Here is a 19,586-nt window from a genome sequence, read left to right on the forward strand (position 1 = left end):
ACACAGATAAATAGATGCAGAGATCAGTACGGCTGTGTATGTATGCATGAGCTAGTACATGTACATATAATTCCTTACTCAATCCACTGATGGGGGTTGTACCCAATAAAAATGGGTACAACTAGTACTGAGATCTTAGTTTCTAAATATGATCCTCCAAATGAAAGGAACCAGGGCTCTTTGTAGGAATCATTGATTCCAGGTCTAGGGCAGAGGACCCTGAGGCATCTTTTAGGACTGGAAAATAAAGATGTACTACCGAATCAATCAATCAGCCTATCATATGCGTACAGTCAGCCTGAAAGAGCACCCATGGCCAAAGGAGAGGTAAATCTCCAGGGATCCATACTAACGTAATTACATAGAGAATAGGATACATAAATCAATGGGGGAGAAGGGACAACTCTTGCTTAAAGAAACATTGCCATGAAAAAGCACAGAAGGAATAAAGGAAGAGAAAATCACAGTTAGAGCATTATATTACATTGCTGTAGGCAAGGTGCACCAAAGGATGCTAAATAGCAGAAACAGGATGTTTTGCATAATTTCAAAGTACCTCTATCCATATATTCTGTAATAATAAAGGGGAAAATTGTTAAGTTCCCAGTGGAGAATCCTGTCAGATACCAAGTTAGCCAAGTAAAATGAGTATTAAGAAAAAAATCTTAAGTTTTTTCTAATTGTAACTGTAACACTTGCTGGTTGAGGAGAAGTCCAATCATGCACAGGCAGACTCGGATTTGCAGTGACAGTCCTCCCTGCCCTGCCCCTGTCCAGCCCGGGATGTGACAGCTGTCAGCAATCGGCACGTCCTTCCAGACCCCTTTCTCCCTGACCTGTTGTGCATACAGTGACTTGGGGGCCCTCCTTCGTTCTGTTCCTTTGATGATCCAACCGTCGGCTTTTTAGAAAAGTGTTTCCTTTCTCAGTTCAAAACCTTTCATCTCTGATTAATAAGATTTGGACTGAGTTGTTGCCACTTCAGAGTGTCATAGAAGGCCCTCCTCCAAAGTCAAAGCACAAAATGTAGCCCCCCCCAAAAAAAAGTGTCTTAGCCATCTTGTGATCATTTTTTACGACTGCGATTTAGTATCTATAGTATTCTCCTGCTGCCGGCTAGAGAGAGACGAAACAAAGGAGAAGTGACAGAATGTCTCCTGAGCATGTTCATTTTCTTACCTTGAGCGGGGTTTAGAAAGAGACTTGCTGGCTGAGTGGCAGGGAGGGTGGGCAGCCATGTCCCTCCCCAGGCACCCCAGGGCCCTCGGAGTCTTTCTTGTGGTCAGAGTGCTGTGGGCATTCAGGTGGGCATCAGGTAACTGGTGATCTGGAGGCCAGAACGAGGTGTGTGTGATGCAGAGCCTGGATCTGGGTCCCCTGTGTGCTCTTCATGGAACTCATGTTGAATGGGGAGGGTGGGAGTGGGCTACAGAGGGCAGTGAAGACTCCTGGGGCCCCAGGTGATGAGCTGGCTGAGCATCGGTGACAGAAATGGTGACAACGAGCGTCCGCTGAGTGATCATTGCAGGCTGGCACCCTGCTAAGTGCTTTTTTTATGTTCCATCTTAATGAATCCTTAAACAATTCTTGACATAGACGCTGGACCATTCATTGAAGATGAGCCAACTGAGGCTCAGAGAGGTCATCACTTGCTCAAGATCACACAGCAAGGGAGCGGTGAAACTGGGTGGGGATTGGCTCTAAGGCCTCCCCCGTTAGCCACAGATTCCAAACCCCTGAGCTTATGTGATGGATAAAACAAGCAGGCTGACGATCCTTGGCAGCCGGGCCCTCCATCTTCCCTGCTTCTGCTCAGGTTCTCTACCGTCAGCATAGTTGTGACACCTGCTGGGGGTTTCTGCACACTCTGCTTTTGAGTTTGGAGCCTGGAGGATTCTCCTGGCCGTTCAGAATATGTTTAAGTGAAAGTGTGGTGGAAATGGCAGAAGGTATGGCAGTGTGAGGGTAGTAATGATAATGATAGGGGAAAATAATAATAGAAGGAAATAAGTTAGGGCAGTGGAGTCATCTAGTATTTCTGATTGACAGCAATACTCATAGGAATCATGAGCATCTGGGAAGTGCTCCCTATGTGTCAACCAGAGTGCTCAGTGAAGGCTGCTCCTGCTCTGAGTCATTTCATTTTCCCAGCAACTCTGTGAGGAGGGAGCAGAATCATCCTCATTTTAGAGATGGGCAACCAAGACCCAGAGAGTTTAAGCAATACGCCCAAGGTCACACAGCTGGTAGGTGGAGACGCTGGGGTTGAAAACTCAGGTGGCTCTGGAGCTTAGTCACAGAAATCCAGTTCTCATCGCTTCCTCCCCTCACAGCTCCTACTCTGGCCAGCTCCACTGGCTCTTACAAGACTTAGAAGTTCATCCCCTTTGCAAAATGGTTCTCACAACTGGGCAGCTTGAGCTTACTGCCCCCTGGAGGTGTGTCATTAGTATGTTTAGTTGCTCAGTTGTATCTGACTCTGCAACCCCATGGACTGCTGTCTGCCAGGCTCCTCTGTCCATTGGATTTTCCAGGCAAGAATACTTGAGTGGGTTGCCATGCCATCCTCCAGGGGATCTTCCCAACCCAGGGATTGAACCTAGGTCTCCTGCATTGCAGGCGGATTCTTTACCAACTGAGCCTCCAGGGAAACCCCATAACTTTGGGTTATTTCTCTGTATATGTGGTGTGTGTGCTCATGTCCACACACTCCCAGTGATATTCCTAAAATCTACATAATAGAAACAGCACAAAAGCCCTAGTAGTCACTGACCAGTCCCAGCCCAGTCCTGTCTGGGGGCCGGGGCGGGGCGGGGCGGCAAGAATCATCTCGTTCTATCCTCATCACAGTCCCATGCAGAGGTACTGATTGTCATCATCCCCATTTTCTGGATGAAGAGACTAAGGCTCAGTGAGTTTAAACAGCTTGCCCCAAAGTGTGTTCTTAGCTGGCGGAGACTCGGCAATTCAAATGCAGAGCTCTCCAAGGTCACACGTTCACCTCGGCTGCCAACTGGATGAATGTCTCCAATTGGTAACGTGGTTTTTAAAATTGTATGTTGAGAAAGGCTTTGTCCATATTTCTGTGCCTCCGCATTCAGGGCTTTTTCCACTCCCAAGGGCAGCAGATAATCTCCATTGTGTGTGCCAGCGCCACTAGGTTAGTGTGGTTGCAAAAGCGCTTGTGCTTGTGTGTTAGCCGGTGGGCTGTGCCAGAGAGAGGACTTAGCTAAGGCTCTCCCAGTAGCATCTGCTGTGGGCGGAAGGGGGACCTGGGGCCCGGATGATCGGACGTGCGCCATCTCCGTGTGAGAGCACTGGCCCAGCTCAACTTTTCAGATGGCTTAAATAAGAATTTATGACTGAAGCTGTGCTCTGGCAGGAGAGCGTTATTTGAAGAAAGCTAATAATGATGGCTACTGCTTCTTGTGCCCACCGTGCCAGGCCCTGGAGTCACTGGCAGGCAGTGGCACCTGGTGGTTAAATGCACACATTTTGGAGTCAGGATTGCCAGCTGTGTCTCCCTGGACTCAGTTTCCCCATCTGTAAAACTGGGAAAAGAGTACCTTTCGGAACTTGTGAAGATGTAGCCAGAGAATCTCTATAGAAGCTCTTAATACAGATAAAAGTATTCAAAATATGCTGGCTTAAAAAAAAAAAAAAAGGTCTGTCTGGTTTCAGTATAAAACTGTTTAATGTAAATAGCATTGATTCTGTTGATGGATGAGAAAATGAGAATCAGAAAGTGGGAGTGACTTGCCCAAGGTCGTATGTCCAGAAGGGGCCAGCCAAGGTCACCGGCTCTGGCTCTCAGATCTAACGCCCGTCCGTGGCGTTTCCACTGTGGGGCCTGTCCCCCTGGTGAAGGGTCCGTCTGGTGTTGCCCCTCCAGGATGGAATAAGCTCAGGCTGTTCCCTCAGCTCCTCGCTGACCTGGCAGCCCTGGCCCCGCACGGAGCCTGCTTGCGAGGAATTGTGGCAGAGCAGCCCCTGGATGCTGGAGGTCTTGTCAGCCCCCCGCAATTTCAGCAGAAGGTGGGTCACACTTTCACTTCACTGCCGAGCTCCCCCTTGGAAGACTGGCCGTGCCTCCTCTCCAGAGCCCCTCTCTGGAGCAGGGCCTTCTGTGTCCCTGGGGGCTGCCCCTCCCTGGGGTGGAGTGGCCACCTCTCTCTTCTGCCCAGGAGTCCATGAGCCCTGAGCTTCCGAACTGGCATCTTGCTGCCCTTCCAAGGACTGTGGGAGAGAAGTTGTGCTTTCCATAGATTCCAGGTTCTCTAAAAACAATTTTAAAAAAATAATGACACCTGTACCACCACCACCTGTGTCCTAGGCCCTATATTGTCAGGATGCAATGAGCTAGTGCCGTAAAGTCCAGTACCCAGCACAGGAAAAGCCCTCCCCAAACGATGGCTCTGGTTGTGTGAGTGATCGTCACTATCCACACGGGCGTGTGTGCTGGTGGGTGAGACTGGTCCCTGATGGCATCTGAAACTCTCCGGTAGCTGATGAACCTGCCCTGATGATGAGCACCTTTCCGAGGAGCCAGAAGATGGTTTCTTTCCTGAGAATCCCAGCACAGGCAGGGTCTGGTTTAAGCCTCTCCCCATTCCCCCCACCCTCCAACTTGCCCTAACCCCTGCCAGCTGGACCACATTCTCAGTCCTTTCATAGGTGTTCTCTTAGCCGGGTTTGTGAACTGGCCCCTGAGTGGAGGTTCAGTAAATTGCAAGTGTTCACGTTGCTTAGTCCTACCTCCTGACTTTTAAAGGGGCCCCTGCCAGGGTAGTAATTGCTGCCAGGCAGGCTACGGCCAAAAAGAGTAACACTTAGTTTCTACAGGGAGGCCGCTTGGAGCAGAAGCCCAGCTGTCATTTGCCCCGGTCACAGGAAAAGTGACAGCATTCATTCAGGCTCCCACGGCCCTGTGAACCATGCTGTCCACAGGAGAGAGACAGCCAGCAGGGGCTGGCTTTCCTTCTCATCCCTCATCCCGAGTGGCCAGGGGAAGAGCCTGAGATGCTGGGTGGCCTCTGACCAGCGCAGGGGGGTCATCAGTTGCCCTCTGGCTCCACCTGTGGCCGTGCCAAATTCAGTGCCTGCATATTGAGGATGTGTGGGCTTCCCCGGTGGCTCAGTGGTAAAGAATCTGCCTGCCAATGGAGGAGATGCAGATTCCCTCCCTGGGTCGGGCAGATCCCCTGGAGAAGGAAATGGCAACCCACTCCAGTATTCTTGCCTGGAAAATCCCATGGACAGAGGAGCCTGGTGGGCTGCAGTCCATGGGGTCACAAAGAGTCAGACATCACGACTTAGCAGCTGAAGGACAATCCAGGATGTGCATGGGTTGCCGGATCTAAGGTCAGCCTATTCTCCCATTTTGCAGGGGAAACAGTGATCAGTGGGTGTTTCCGCCGCGTTTCCCTGCTGTGGGATAGGGCACACACGCTTTGAGAGAGGTCAGTAAACACGGCTGGGCGGTGCTTCAGGCACTTGACCGTGCATACGATTGGTCAGGGACCTTGTCAAGTGCATATGATTCTGCAAGTGCTATTAATACCATTATTATGGCCGCATAACAACTCCCAAACCGAGACGTATGCAATAGCCCTGGATTCCACTCTGCCTTGCTGTGGGTCCGCCAAGTCAAGAAGTGGATGGGGCAAAGCCGGGCGGCTGGTCTCGGCTCCATGACCCGGAGCGGCAGCTGGAGCCGCTAGGAGGCTCGTTTTGTCTCGTGTCTGCAGGTTGACATTGGCCACTGGCTCGGGCCATCTTCTCACAGAGCTAGTTCAGTCTTCTTCTATGCATGGCGGCTTAGAAGGGGATTCTGAAGTCATGGGTCCCAGAGAGAGTCAGGTAGAGCTGTATTCTTTCTATGACCCAGCCTCAGGAGGAAAAGAGGACAACAGAGGATGAGATGGTTGGATGGCATCACTGACTCAATGGACATGAGATTTGCCTATTTGGGGCATTTCATATGAGTGAATCGTAGAATATGTGGCCTTGGTGTCTGGCTCCTTTCACTTGGCATAATGTTATAGCATGTATCAGTAAATTCCTTTTTATAGTGAAACATTCTGCTGTATGGCTATCCCATGTTTTGTTTCTCCATTTGTGAGTTGATACATGTGTGGGTCATCTCCATCTGTTAGCACCTTGATGTAGCTTCTTTTATCCCTTCCTCCATACACTTTTACATGATTGATACTATACAATATATACTGTTTTGCATCCCACATTTTCACTTGTGTTTTTCCATGTAATTAAAAACTTCTCAGGAGTGCAGTTTGTAATAGCTGCATGATAATACTCCATCTTCTGGCTGAATTATAATTTACCTAACCATTCCCTTGAAGTCAGGCATTTAGTTGTTTCCAGTTGAAATAATGTTTTAAAAGGAGCATCAATTGAGAAAAACCTCCAAGAATCCCTCCAGAAGAGCTGAAATCATCTCTCAGTCCATCAGGGCCAGCAAGCTGCTGAGCCCAGCCAGGGACAGGAATGACTTAGCCCAAATTACCAGGAGACAAAGATTGGACTGGCTGGTATAAAAAAGATTCTTCTCCAGGGGGGTACAGCAGATCTGCCAAGGGTCCAGGCCTGTTCTTCCCCAAGCTGCCAAATGTTGAGGGAGATGTTAGCATTATATCATGTCTCCCAGCAAATCTTTACATTTCTTTTTGGAATATTTTTTCTTTAGCCTCAACAATATAGTCTTCACATGCAATCCAGAGAGCACAGAACATTCCTAAAGAGCTTGAAATTAAAATTGCTTGGAATTCACCACGCAGAGGCAGCTCCTGTGAACGTTTTGGCATACTCCTTCCCAGTCTCTTTAACACATCGGAAGACACGTTAGATGGGCAATTTTAAGATATCATTTAAAAACCTGAATTTGAAAGTAAAGCATGTCTACTGTAGAAAACAGGAAGATCTACCTTAAAGGGAAAACTCAAGCAACAGTTGTGGTGTCTGTCCTTCCCGAGTGTTATGCTTGCAGGTAATATGCTGTGGTTCTTTCTGGATAGCCACGAGTGCCACCAGGCTTTGGGCACCACCCATGTGGCAGGCAAAGGTCCAACACGGGACCTTTTGCTGAAAACGAAGCTCTCTATAGTCCAATCTATGGTTTTCCCAGTGGTCATGTATGGATGTGAGAGTTGGACTATAAAGAAGGCTGAGCACTGAAGAATTGATGCTTTTGAACTGTGGTGTTGGAGAAGATTCTTGAGAGTCCCTTGGACTGCAAGGAGATCAAACCAATCAATCCTAAAAGAAATCAGTTCTGAATATTCATTGGAAGGACTGATGCTAACGCTGAAGCTCCAGTACTTCGGGCACCTGAGGCAAAGAGCCAACTCATTAGAAAAGACCCTGATGCTGAGAAAGATTGAAGGCAGGAGGAGAAGCGGGTGACAGAGGAAGAGATGGTTGGATGGTATGACCGACTCAATGGACATGAGTTTGAGCAAGCTCCGAGAGATGGTGAAGGACAGGGAAGCCTGGTGTGCTACAGTCCATGGGGTTGCAAAGACTCAGACATGCCTGAGCGACTGAACAACATATGGTAGGCAGGATGGTGAGTTCCAAAGAGTTCTACATCCTATTCCCCAGAATCTGTGAATATGTTAGGTTCTATAACAAAGGGGAATTAAAATTACAGATGGAATGAAGGTTGCTAATCAGCTGACTTTGACATGGGGAGATTTCTAGATTATCCAGAGGGGGCCCAGTGTAATCACAAGATTCCCTAATATAAGAAAGAACCAGAAAGATGGCTCTATGAGAAGGATTTGGGCCGAAGATACCGGCATCTTTATTGATTTAATTTTACTTTTTGAGTAACAAAAGCATCAAAACTTTACCAAAAAAGCATATTCAGAGTATTACTTCTCCCTCACATCCCTTCTACCCACCACCGCCCCACCCCGCCACTCCTTGCAAGACAACTAAATGAGCTCGTTTCTGACTTATTTCTGTTTCTTTCTGTAAGAATAAGCAAGGACATGTATACATTCTTTTGCCTTTCTTATATAGCAGGTAGTGTGCAATAGATATTCCTTTTCATTTAGTTTATAAAATTTTAGTATCCTGGAAATCACAGAAATCTTTGTCATTTTTTATACAGCTGTGTAGTACTCCATTTCTGACTTTGCTGTACTTTAATTCAGCCGCTATCCTCTGAGCACTTAGACTGCTTTCGGTATTTTATAGCTGCAAACAATGATGCAATGAGTGACTGTGCCTATGTATTCTGTCACTTTTGGAAGTGTATCTTCAGGGTAAATTTCTAGAGGTGAGATTTCTGTGTCAACAGGTAAATACAGATATAGTTTGCTCAATATTGCAAAATCACGTTCACTGTAGAAGTGGACATACGTGTTGTTCCATCCTGAATTCCCACCAGACACGTCCAAGCATGACTGACAGGTGCTGTCCAGTTTTTTGATTGTTTCCAGTCTGATAGGTGAGAAAGTGTATCTTGATGTAGCTTAATTTGCAATTTTCTTATTATGAGTGAAACTGAACATCTTTTAGTAGGTTTATGGGCCATTTTATGTCTTTTTATAACATAAAAATGGTTTTGTGGTTGTCTTTTATTATCCTTCTGTTGTCAAGATTTTGGATTTTTCCCATAAACTTAAAGAATTCTTTATATATCAGGACTTACTAACCCTTTATCGGTGTTAAATATTACAAATGTTTTCTACTTGACTGTCATTTTCTTTCAACACTGCTTATAGAGTATTTTTCCCCCTACGTCCAAGTTTTTGATTATCATTTAGTTTGGTTACCAATTCTTTCTTCTATTGAATCTGAGTTCTCCTTAGAAAAACTTTTTTAGATATGGAGCTGTTACTTTATCCATTCTTTCTTTGAATACTTGCAAATACATTTTTTCTTTTTAAATCTCTGATCAACATGTTGGCCCTGAACTGAGTGTGGATCTGATTTATTCTTGTGTGCTGTATATGATATGGATTCAATCTTATGTCTTTCCAAATGGCTACGTAGTTATCCTAACGCTGTGTATTAAAAAGCACATCTTTACCACAGTGATTTGTGATGGCTTCTCTGTCCTATACTGCATTTCTTTGTGTCCTTGGGCTTATTTCCAGCCTATTCCTCTGTATGTCCATCTGTTTTCTGATGGGCCGGTCCCCCATCATTCATATAAAGGCTTTAGAGCAGGATTTAGTATCTAGTGCTTTGCCCTGAAACAGTTCGATCTCAGGGTTTTCATAACTATTCTTGCAGTTTGATTTTATTTAAAAACTATTATTAAGAAGTCAATAGATTCATTTTTAGAGTGATTTTAGGTTAATAAAAAATAAAGCAGAAAATATAGAGTTCTCCCATATCCCTTCTCCCTTCACTCTTTCCACATACAATTTCCTGTTATTATTGACATCTTTCATTAGTGTTCATAAATTGCATTTATTGCATTGATGAGCTGCATAATTATTAACTAAAATCCATAGTTTATATTAGGTTTCACTGTGGTATTGTACGTTCTGTGAGTTTGGACAACTGTATAATGCAATGTACCCACCATTACAGTATCACATGGGATAGTCTCATCCTCTGTGTTCGGCCTGCTCACCCCTCCCTGCTTCGCCGAACCCCTGGCAACCACTGATCTTTTTACTGTCTCCATAGTTTCACCTTCTCCCGAATGTCATGTAGTTGGAATCATATAATATGTAGTCTTTTCAGATTGACTTCCTCCACTTAGCAATATACATTGAGGGTTCCTCTCTGTGCAGTTTTATTTTTCCACAGGAACATTTGTGTCAGCTTATCTAACAAAAGCTGGTTGGTGTTTTTATGGGGATAATGTTAAATTTTCAAATGAGAGAGAATTGACATCTTAATGATGCTGAATCCTTTCCAACAACAGGGCATCTTTTTTTTTTCCTATTTGTTGAGTCATTTTGAGTGTACTGTTTTCTTCACATATGTGTTGCACATTTCCTGTTAAGTTTCTTCCTAAATATTTTTTCTCTTCTGTCACAATTTTAAATGGGATTTCATCTCCTGATTGGGGATGAAGTGTGTGTGTGAAGGCTGTGTTCTTGAACTTGAGAACTCACTGATTCTTACAGGTCTGTGGAGCAGCCCAAAGCAGATGGGAGAGCTAGCCCAGGCCAGCTTTACCCTGACTTACCAGGAAGCCTCAGACTCATAACATCTTTCCTCTTCCCATCATCCCAGTTTTCACTCTTCCAAAATGAAGGGCTGGATAGATGTGCACTATTTCCCAGAGTGAAACTCCAGCCAAAAGTAAATTGCGGCTTGTGTTTTTACCTCTTTGCCTTCCCTGTGATTGAAAAAATTGGACATTTCTTTCCCCGCCGCAGTGCACAGAGCTGGTACCCAGCCCCCCTACATAACCTGGCCTTGTCAAACTAGACCTTTACATAAATGGAAAATGTCTCCCGCCCATCTGCAGAAACTGGAAGGGGCAAGGGGGCTAACTTGCCTGTTTGTTTATTTGCTTGTCCATTTATTTGATTGTTTATTCACAAGTTCACGGATGCTGTCAGGCCTTGGAAGGGTGCCTCCCGCATGCCATGCAAGGGGAATGCAGTACTCTGGTCCGGAGCCCAATGCTCACAGCCCAGCATGGTCTCAACCGTGATGAGGACTGTGGGGCTGCTGTTGCAGAAAGTTCTTTTGGGCAGTGCTGGTTCCCGGTGCCTTTGCGTCATCTGAGTTGAAACGTTGCATAGGCAAATACAAGTCTGGGGCTCAGCCTAGCACTTGGGCTGGGTTCAAATCCTGCTCTGGATTCAAATCCTGATGGATGCCCTTGGGCAAGTGACTTCACTACTCTGAGTTTCATGGCCCTGGTTCAGAGCAGGCTATACCAATCTATGCCTCGAGTGGTGCTTTCCAAGTGTAGAGTCAAATCGTACGAGGTAGCTGGCCAAAGCAAGGTGCTCAGGGGGTTTCGGTAGCTGTTCTTTCTCCTGAGTTTGACCTTTGCCATTGCTCTGATGTGTTTATTTGGAAGCCAGACTCTCCTGTGAGAAGGACTCAGGAGTGACTTCTCTGCCCTTGCTCTGACATGGACTTAGAGTGTGACTTTGGGCATGTCCTTCCCTCTCTCTGGGCCTCAGTTTTTCCACTGATGACCTGGGGGCTAAAGCAGGCCTTCTCTGAGGACTGCTCGTGTCCTGAAAGGGAAGCCCGGGTGACATAGTGGTAAAGAATCCACTGCCAATGCGGGATATGCAAGGGTTGGAAAATCCCATGGCAGGCTACAGACCATGGGGTCGCCAAGAGCGGGACACGACTGAACACAGCACATTTTACATTTCATTTCATGTCCTGAAAATGATAAGCAGGGACTGACAATGAATACACTAGGGTGAGAAGGCGGAACCACCAAGAGGTGAGGATGCGCCATCTGCCAATTCCATCCGTGGCGTCTCTGAGTGAGATCTGCCTTGTGAGAGCCCTAACCCTAACCCTGAACCAGAGAGCGTGTGTGCTGAGCGCACCCAAACCCAGCTCTTACCCCCAGCTTGGTTCCTCCAGGAACCTTCTGAGCGTTTACCTTGATCTTTTTTATTAAATACAGACAAGGTTTACTGACTTCTGAACTGTTGGAAAAAACTACTGTTGTCTCATTAAAACTGCATTGCTCACTTGTACCAAAAAAAAAAGAAAACAAGCCCATTAAAGTTTCATACCTGATATGGAAGACCATTAAAGATTCATAATTGCAATAAAACTCTCCAGTGGAATTTGAATTTTCACTGCGGTGATGGTACAATCAGCAGAGTCCTCATTGGAAGCTGCAAAATCCATTTCAATAAAATCTTGGGACGGTGTGGAAGAAGGGCCTGAAGTCAGCTTCCTTTCGGGCCCTGGCCCAGCGAGGGTTCCACCTCTGTGAGTGTCTGGAGAGGGAAGATTCCCGCCCACCCAGCTCAGCACGGAGGTTGAGTTGTGGGCAGATTTCTCCCCCGACTCTCTCTGATGTGGAAGCTTGGCCCTTCTGCCATCCTGCCCTGGGTTCTTTGGGCTCATTTGCTCCTTTCACCAAGCAGGAACAGTGCAGCTGTGTGCGTGGCAGGATGCCCCGGGGTTGAAGATCATAGCAGAGGTGGATGGGTAGTCTGTCTTTTCTTCAAGGAGGTGCCAGTACCGGTCAGACCAGAGGCTTGGCAGGCTGGCAGAACGTCAGCCAAATTCCAACTCTTCTCACTTCACTTCCTGACCTCAGTCTCCTCACCTGTAAGATGGGGATATACGTATGTGCCTCATGGGTGTGGTCAGTACGTGTGAGTGCTGAAATGGAGGGCAGGGCCAGGGAGGAGGCAGGTGGAAAGGCAGGTGGTGTGGCTTTAAGAGACTCCCAGGAGGCAGAATCACAAGATTTGATTGGTGAGTGACCAAGGGGTCCCTTAAGGGTAAACATGTTTTCAAAAATGCAGCTAACATTTATTGAGCACCTACTGCATCCTGGATACTGTGTTACCTGCCTTGTAGTGGTTCATTCCATTAATATTCACTGGGCACCTTGCATGTGCCAAGTGCTACTTTAGGTGCTGGGGCTACAATGGAGAGTGCATTAACTCATTTTTAATCCTCAGACAATGAGGTAGGCACTGATGCTTAACCTGTTTTCCAGAGAAGGTAACTGAGTCACTGAGAGGGTAGGGAAATCACCCAAGGTCACATAGCTAGGAAGTGGCAGCTGGAATTAGACCCAGAGAACAAGATTCCTGAGTCTGTGTTCAATAACCACACAGCAGATGGCATCTCATTTAGACGATGTAACACTCCAGTGAGTGGTGGTCTTATTCTTGTTTTGAGGGAAGAAAGGCTTGGAGATGTAACATTATTTTCCCCAGGTCTCTTAGGGAGTAACAGGGAACCGTTTACCAAGGCTGGCTCACTCCCAAGCCTGACTTGAGCACTTTCCGCTGCTCCAAGAGCCTGAGACCCAGGGGAAATGAATTCCTGCTTCCCGGTGGTTGGCTGGCCAAGTTCAGGGAAAATCAGTGTCCTGTCCTTGTCAAAGTCCCTTCCCGCTCTCCACGGAGCGTCCTGAACCCGAGCCTGTCACTCGATGGGTTGTGGATGATGGAGGAGTCTTTGCTCTGCCTTAAAATGAAGGGCACTCCCGCAGTCCGCCCTCCGCTTCTCCGTCACTGGTGATGAATAGGATGCCCGTGGTGACAAATAAAATAAAGCCTCCTTTATTCGTTTATCCTTCCACGTCCTCCCCATCGGCGCCCGTCTGCAAGCTGAGCAATATTAGACACTCGATCACGCTCTCCCTTCTCTCACGGGTCGTGTCCTGACAGCTCTGGGTGGGTGGGGTTTCCTCGGTTAATCAGCCTCAGGGTCTGGGCTTGGCTGTTGCCTCATTCTGTCCCCTGGACAGGTCCCGGTGCTGCCTGTCCCGGCAGTCTCCCCGTCCGTAGGGGAACCTGGAAGGCCTGACAGCCATTGCCTGTCTTTACCTTTGGCCTTGATTACCACCGCACCCCTCCACTCCCCACCCCCGGCCCCCGGCTGTCTAACTCAGAGCTGGCTTTCGTGGGAAGGAGAGGGACATTCCGATGACTAAACATATAGAACTCTTAGCTGGGTTTTTTGTTGGGGGGCGGGGGTGGGTTGGCTGGAAGGGTGAGCTTTAGGGGAAGCGCTAGGTGAAGACCTTTAAACACTCCACCTGTACTTCACATCACACAAACCAAAGGAAAAGGGGAAGTGAATGGAAAGTAAGCCTGAGAGAATAGGGAGGAGGGGTCTCTGCCATCCCTTCCCCATAAACATCTGTGTGCCAGACACTGCGTGGAGATTAAAGTGCCTCCGGGTAGAGGGAGAATACAAGAGAGGTTGGGCTCAAAGGCTGGCTCATTGTTCACATGGGACGGTGACCTTGAGCCAGCTGACATGTCGACCTGTCCCTGCCGTTTGGAAAGAAAGCGAATGAAAAGCTCTCGAAAGCCTCTCTCGTGTCAGGCCCTGTGCCAAGGGGCCCCACTTGCTCCTCAATGACCTGGGGATTGCGAGCAGTCTCGTGTGCCTTGTACGGAGCAGGAGACAGATTTGGAGCGTCCTTGAGCTGTGCAGGGCCACACAGCCACTGTGTCCTGGCCGCCTGCCTTCGGGACGATAGATATCTTTCGGCTGCACCGCAGGGACAAGACTCCAGAGCCTGCTGGCCTGAGGCTGCTGCGATCAACAGGGGAGACGCTGGATTTATTTGAAAGTGGCTGGTGAACTTTAAATGGCATTGAACATGCAGATGCCTCTTCTGACAGGGCTCGCAGGCCTTGGGAAGCTTTCCAACAAGTAGAAGGAACGAGAGAGAGCTGGACACAGAAACGGATGCCCGGCACAACCCAGGTGCCGCGAAGGGCTGTCTGGAGACAGCCCCATCTAGAGCTTTGGTTTGGTGACTCAGACGGTAAAGAATCTGCCTGCAATGTTGGAGACCTGGGGCTGGATCCCTAGGTTGGGAAGATCCCCTGGAAGAGGGCAAGGCACCCCACTCCAGTATTCTGGCCTGGAGAATTCCATGGACTATTCTATGGGGTTGCAAAGAGTCAGACACGACTGAGTGACTTTCACTCACTGAGGAAGAAGAAAGATAGGAGAGGAGAGGAAAGAGATGGAAGAGACGGGCTCATGTACCCCCATTAAGTCGGGGTTTCCCGAGAGTGACTCCTGCGTCACGTCCGTTCCCCGGCGGATCACACGCGATCCCCACGCTGATGCACAGACTGGGTAGGGATTTATTCAACAGGCATGTGCTTAGCACAGCAGACCTTCGGTTTGCCGGATGCTAATTCTTACAAGGAAGCTGCAGTAACTGTCCACAAGTGATTCACAGGACTGAACAAATGACAGGTGCCCGGCTCAGGGCTAGGGAAGGTAACTGAAGTTTGGAAACCATAGCACTAAATCGGCTCACCTCCGCCCCCACCAAGAAGCACTGCCTCCAGAGGAGACTGATACCCCCAACCCAGCGTTGCCAGATTTAGCTAATAAAAACACATGCCACTATGTAAATCTGAGTTCCGGTTAAACAACGAATACTTGATTTAGTGTACATAAGTCCCATGCAATATCTGGGACATTCTTCATTGTAAAGGGCCAGGTAGCTGTTTGTGGAATTGAGTTGTTTGCCCCCGCCCCCCACTGGGCCTAGACCTGTAGGGAGGAGCTTGCTCACAAAGGATGCTCACACTTATCTGGTCTCTCAGATGTTACTTCCTTTAATTAAACTGCTGAGATGAAATAAAGTGTGTGGGAAAGATTAAAATTGATTCCCTTAGCTTAACAAAAGCCAGAGCTATTGAGAGGGATACTTAAGCAAACAGCGCACTTCAGCAGATGAAGAGGACAGCCTGACTTCAGCAGCTCAGAGCTGGGGGCAGAGGGGAGAGGTACAGCCGCTACTCAGGGAAAGCGTGAGGACCCAGGACAGTGCGCCGGAGCGGGCTGGCGTCGCACTCCACTCTCAGTCAGGCCCTAGTGCCTGCCTGGGAAGGTCTTATTTAACACAGCCTTGCTTCTCAGCATCGGGGAACACCAGCTGGGAGAGAGGCACAGTGGGAAGAGGCAAAATCCACACCTCCTGTGAATAAGTACTTATTGAGCTCTTACTGTGTGCCAAGCCTCAAATCAGACATCGGGTCTTCCCTTAAGCTCTTTACAAGGAGACCAACTGAGGCTACCTAAGCTTCCCAGGCGGCGCTAGTGGTAAAGAACCTGCTAACAGAAGGTGTAAGAGGCGCGGGTTCAATCCCTGGGCCGGGAAGATCCCCTGGAGTAGGAAATGGCAACCCACTGCAGTATTCTTGCCTGGAGAAGTCCATAGACAGAGGAGCCTGGTGGGCTACAGTCCGTGGGGTTGCAAAGAGTCGGACACAACTGAAGTGACTTAGCACACACAAGTTCCCAGGGATTTTTCAACTGGGGAGCTCAAAGATACGGAAAGAGAGAAAATTGTGGATATTGCTGGTGGCATTGAAAAGCAATGCTGATGACCGATGATGCTGATGACTATAGAAATTTGGAGGGCAATCCTGGGCTAGGATTCCCATTTTATATACAAGAAAACTAAGGGACAAAAGTTTAATGGATTTTTGACCCCGGTTCTTCACAACAGTGGAAAATGTGCTCCTACATGTAATTTGGGAAGTGATTTCCTGAGAAAAATTTAAATAGGCCTCTAATAATAAGCTGATGTAACCCAAACTCCTCTCGAACCTGACCTACAGTTTTACTTTTTTTTCCTGCCTTCATAGGAGGTAATAGATCTTCTGAGGTTTTGCTATAGATTTATTCCCAAGAAGCAGGACTGAAATAGTGTGAAACAAAACCCAAAACAATGAATTTTGAAACCAGGCCACTATTTGAAAGCTTTTTTTTTTCTCTCTCCTAAAGTAACAGAAAAATACTTTAATAAAATGAATGTGTTCTTTTAATCGATTAAAAAAAAGAAGTTTATTGGGGGATTTGCTTGAGTTTATGTGGCATGAAAGTAGCAAAGCCAGAGTGTCTACCCAAGTCTGATGGTCTTTGAAACCTTTGACCTTAGGGTTATGTTGCCTGCAGGGTTATAGGGGTCATGCAGGTTTTTAATTGATGCTTTTGAACTGTGGTGTTGGAGAAGACTCTTGAGAATCCCTTGGACTGCAAGGAGATCCAACCAGTCCATCCTAAAGGAGATCAGTCCTGGGTGTTCACTGAAAGGACTGATTTTGAAGCTGAAGCTCCAATACTTTGGCCACCTGATGCGAAGAACTGACTCATTGGAAAAGACCCTGATGCTGGGAAAGATTGAGGGCAGGAGGAGAATGGGACGACAGAGGATGAGATGGTTGGATGGCATTACCGACTTGATGGACATGGGTTTGGGTGGACTCCGGGAGTTGGTGATGGACAGGGAGGCCTGGCGTGCTGCGGTTCATGGGGTCGAAAAGAGTCGGGCACGACTGAGTGACTGAACTGAACTGAACAGGTTTTTAAGCTGGGAGGAATATCACAAAAGCAAAACACTAAGGAAATGTTAACCTGGGGCCAGGCCAGGGGCCATTTTAGAAGTTAATGCAGGGAGGAGAACGCCAGCCCAGGACCCCAGGAGTGAGCAGGTGGGGACGCAGGTTAGGGAGCCGATGGAGGGGGAGGAAGGTGAGACTTCCTGGAGAGAGAGAGAGAGAGAGAGAGAGAGAGAGAGAGAGGGAGAGAGAGAGAGAGAGTTAGTTGCTCAGTCATGTCCGTCTCTTTGCAATCCCATGAACTGTAGCTTGCCAATGTTCTCAGTCCATGGAATTCTCCAGGCAAGAATACTGGAGTGGGTTGCCATTGAGGATCTTCCCATCCCAGAGATCAAACCCGGGTCTCCGGCATCGGGGGGACAAAGGCAAAGTTGATGATGAGGGTGGTTTCTCAGAGCTGGTTGCTACAGGCAGGGCTAGGGAGGAACAGCAGGACGGGGGCTTTGAGCACGCTGGATTTGAAACCAGACAGCAGCCCAGTAGCAGGCAGCGTTAGGACCTTGGAGCCTGACTTGGGTTTACACTCCCGCTGTCCTCTTCACTAGCCTCTGTAACCACAAACTGTTTACTTAACCTCTCTGAGTCTCCATCTTTTCTCTGGTCAGATGCGGAGCAAACGATCCCTACTTGGCAGAATGTGGAGGATATTAAATAGGGAAAACTAAAGGGACAAACAAGCTGCTTGGCAGACAGTCAGCATCTGGTCAGAAGTGGCTTGAAATGCGGGTCTCCAGGCTGGTGTCATGTGTTGGGCCCCCCTGAGCTGCAGCAGAAATGGCCCTCGAGCTAGGACTGGAGGGAGGACTGGTGTCTGACTCTTCATTCATTGGATTAATTTTTATTGAATTCCCACTGTGTGCTGGGCCTTGGAGACAAGGTGTGGAGAGGCTGGAGGGAAAACTCACTCATAGCCTGAGGTGGAGCCCGCTGAGCAGCCTGGGAGCGGGAAGCACTCTGTCTTTCTTGGCTCCATGTCCCAGCGCAGAGCCTGGCACACAGGAGGTGTGCGGGAAATGTTGGATGGGGTCGTGGGGGCGAAGATGCTATGGGCCTTCTCTGAACACATCAACACTGGAGCAGAGGGGAGACAGAAAGACTGAATTTATAACCACTTTCTATTCTGGAAACTCTCCGGTTGCAGGTGAGAGGTTAAAGAAAAGACAGGAAACTGGGGACCAGGGTTTTGGTTCTCAGACTCATCACCACATCTTCTTTTCCTCTCTTTTTCTTCCAAATCCGTGTTTGGCTCACCTTTTCCAAATCCTGCTTTAAAAAGCACTGGAAAACACCCCTAGGGGTGATCATGTACCATCAGCATACACGGATGCCGGGAAGAAGGAAGAGGGGCCAGAGATAATTGGTGTTACAGGGCTGCCCTTCAAGACCACAGTGGGCTGTGACCCTGGGCAGCCCCCTCTGGTCACCCATCAATGAATGTAGAAAAAGCACCAAACCCTCTGAGTTTAAAAGTACCCCAGCTGACCCTGCAGCAGCTTCCTGGGCAGCCCCTTCTGGTCTTGTGACATATTTATGTTTATTGGAAGGCTGGTTTTTTCTTCTTCTATTTTTTCATCCTTTCATTAAAAAATACGTTCTTCCATTACCAAGTAAAATCACCTTCTTGTCCTGAAAATCCAAGCAATATATTATTCCTTTATCAATAGGCTAGTTTTCTCATTTATTGATAGTGATGTTTACACTAAGGCAATGTAAGAATACATGCTTAAGGTAACAAACTTAATGATGTAGAAGTATAACAGGAAAATTAATGGAACAGTGCCTTCACATTTCATCTTTCCCCCAATTTCACCTGCATCCAGGCCTCTGAAATGGCTTTTGTTTTCTAGATAAGGAGACCCTCGGGAACTTCACAGACCCACCCCTCAAAGCCCTTGTTTGGTTGAGGGAGGTGGCCCTTTCTAGTGACAGGGTCAGGATCCGGACTGGATGGTTGGTTCTGCCATTGATTTGCTGTGTGACCCTCAGGCATTCACATAACCTCTTTGAGTCTCTTGCTATGTGACCCTCAAGCACCCACATCACCTCTCTGAGCCTCAGTGACCTCCGCTACCCAGGAGGAAAATTGGGATCTGGACTCTGAAGAGCCCCTGACATGAGTCGGTGTCCTGCAGACAGCCCAGGTGACTGTGTTGTGTGGTGGTCTTGGCAGGTCGGGGACCAGATTCTGGAGGTGAATGGGCGGAGCTTTCTCAACATCCTGCACGACGAGGCGGTCAGGCTGCTCAAGTCATCCCAGCATCTCATCCTGACCGTGAAGGACGTCGGGCGGCTGCCCCACGCCCGCACCACCGTGGACGAGACCAAGTGGATCGCCAGTTCCCGGATCGGGGACGCTGCCGCCAGCTGCTCAGGGTGCGCCCGAGCTGCTCTCTCATCTGAGCCCCAGGACCCCAGGGCCCCCAAGGCCGTTCCTGAAAGCCAGTGACAGCCCCTTCCATCCCTGCACCATGCTCTGTGCCCCGATCTGTGAAGACTGCCCCGGTTCCCTGAGCCTGAAGTCCCACCCCAGGGTCCCTCCTGTGTGCGGGG

At 48.1% G+C, this 19,586-nt stretch overlaps 1 protein-coding gene across 4 annotated transcripts in view; it reads left to right on the top strand.

Annotated features, from left to right (window-relative positions):
- Nucleotides 1-19,586, top strand: part of WHRN (whirlin) — an 87,288-nt gene that overhangs the window by 43,663 nt on the left and 24,039 nt on the right. For all 4 annotated transcript variants that reach the window (XM_061163340.1, XM_061163341.1, XM_061163343.1 and 1 more), the window contains one exon: nucleotides 19,207-19,409. In XM_061163340.1, coding sequence (XP_061019323.1) covers nucleotides 19,207-19,409 — 203 coding nt within the window. The remainder of the gene's footprint in view (nucleotides 1-19,206; nucleotides 19,410-19,586) is intronic.

Source organism: Dama dama, chromosome 16, assembly GCF_033118175.1.
Source record: "Dama dama isolate Ldn47 chromosome 16, ASM3311817v1, whole genome shotgun sequence".
In the NCBI taxonomy this organism is placed as follows: Eukaryota; Metazoa; Chordata; class Mammalia; order Artiodactyla; family Cervidae; genus Dama; species Dama dama.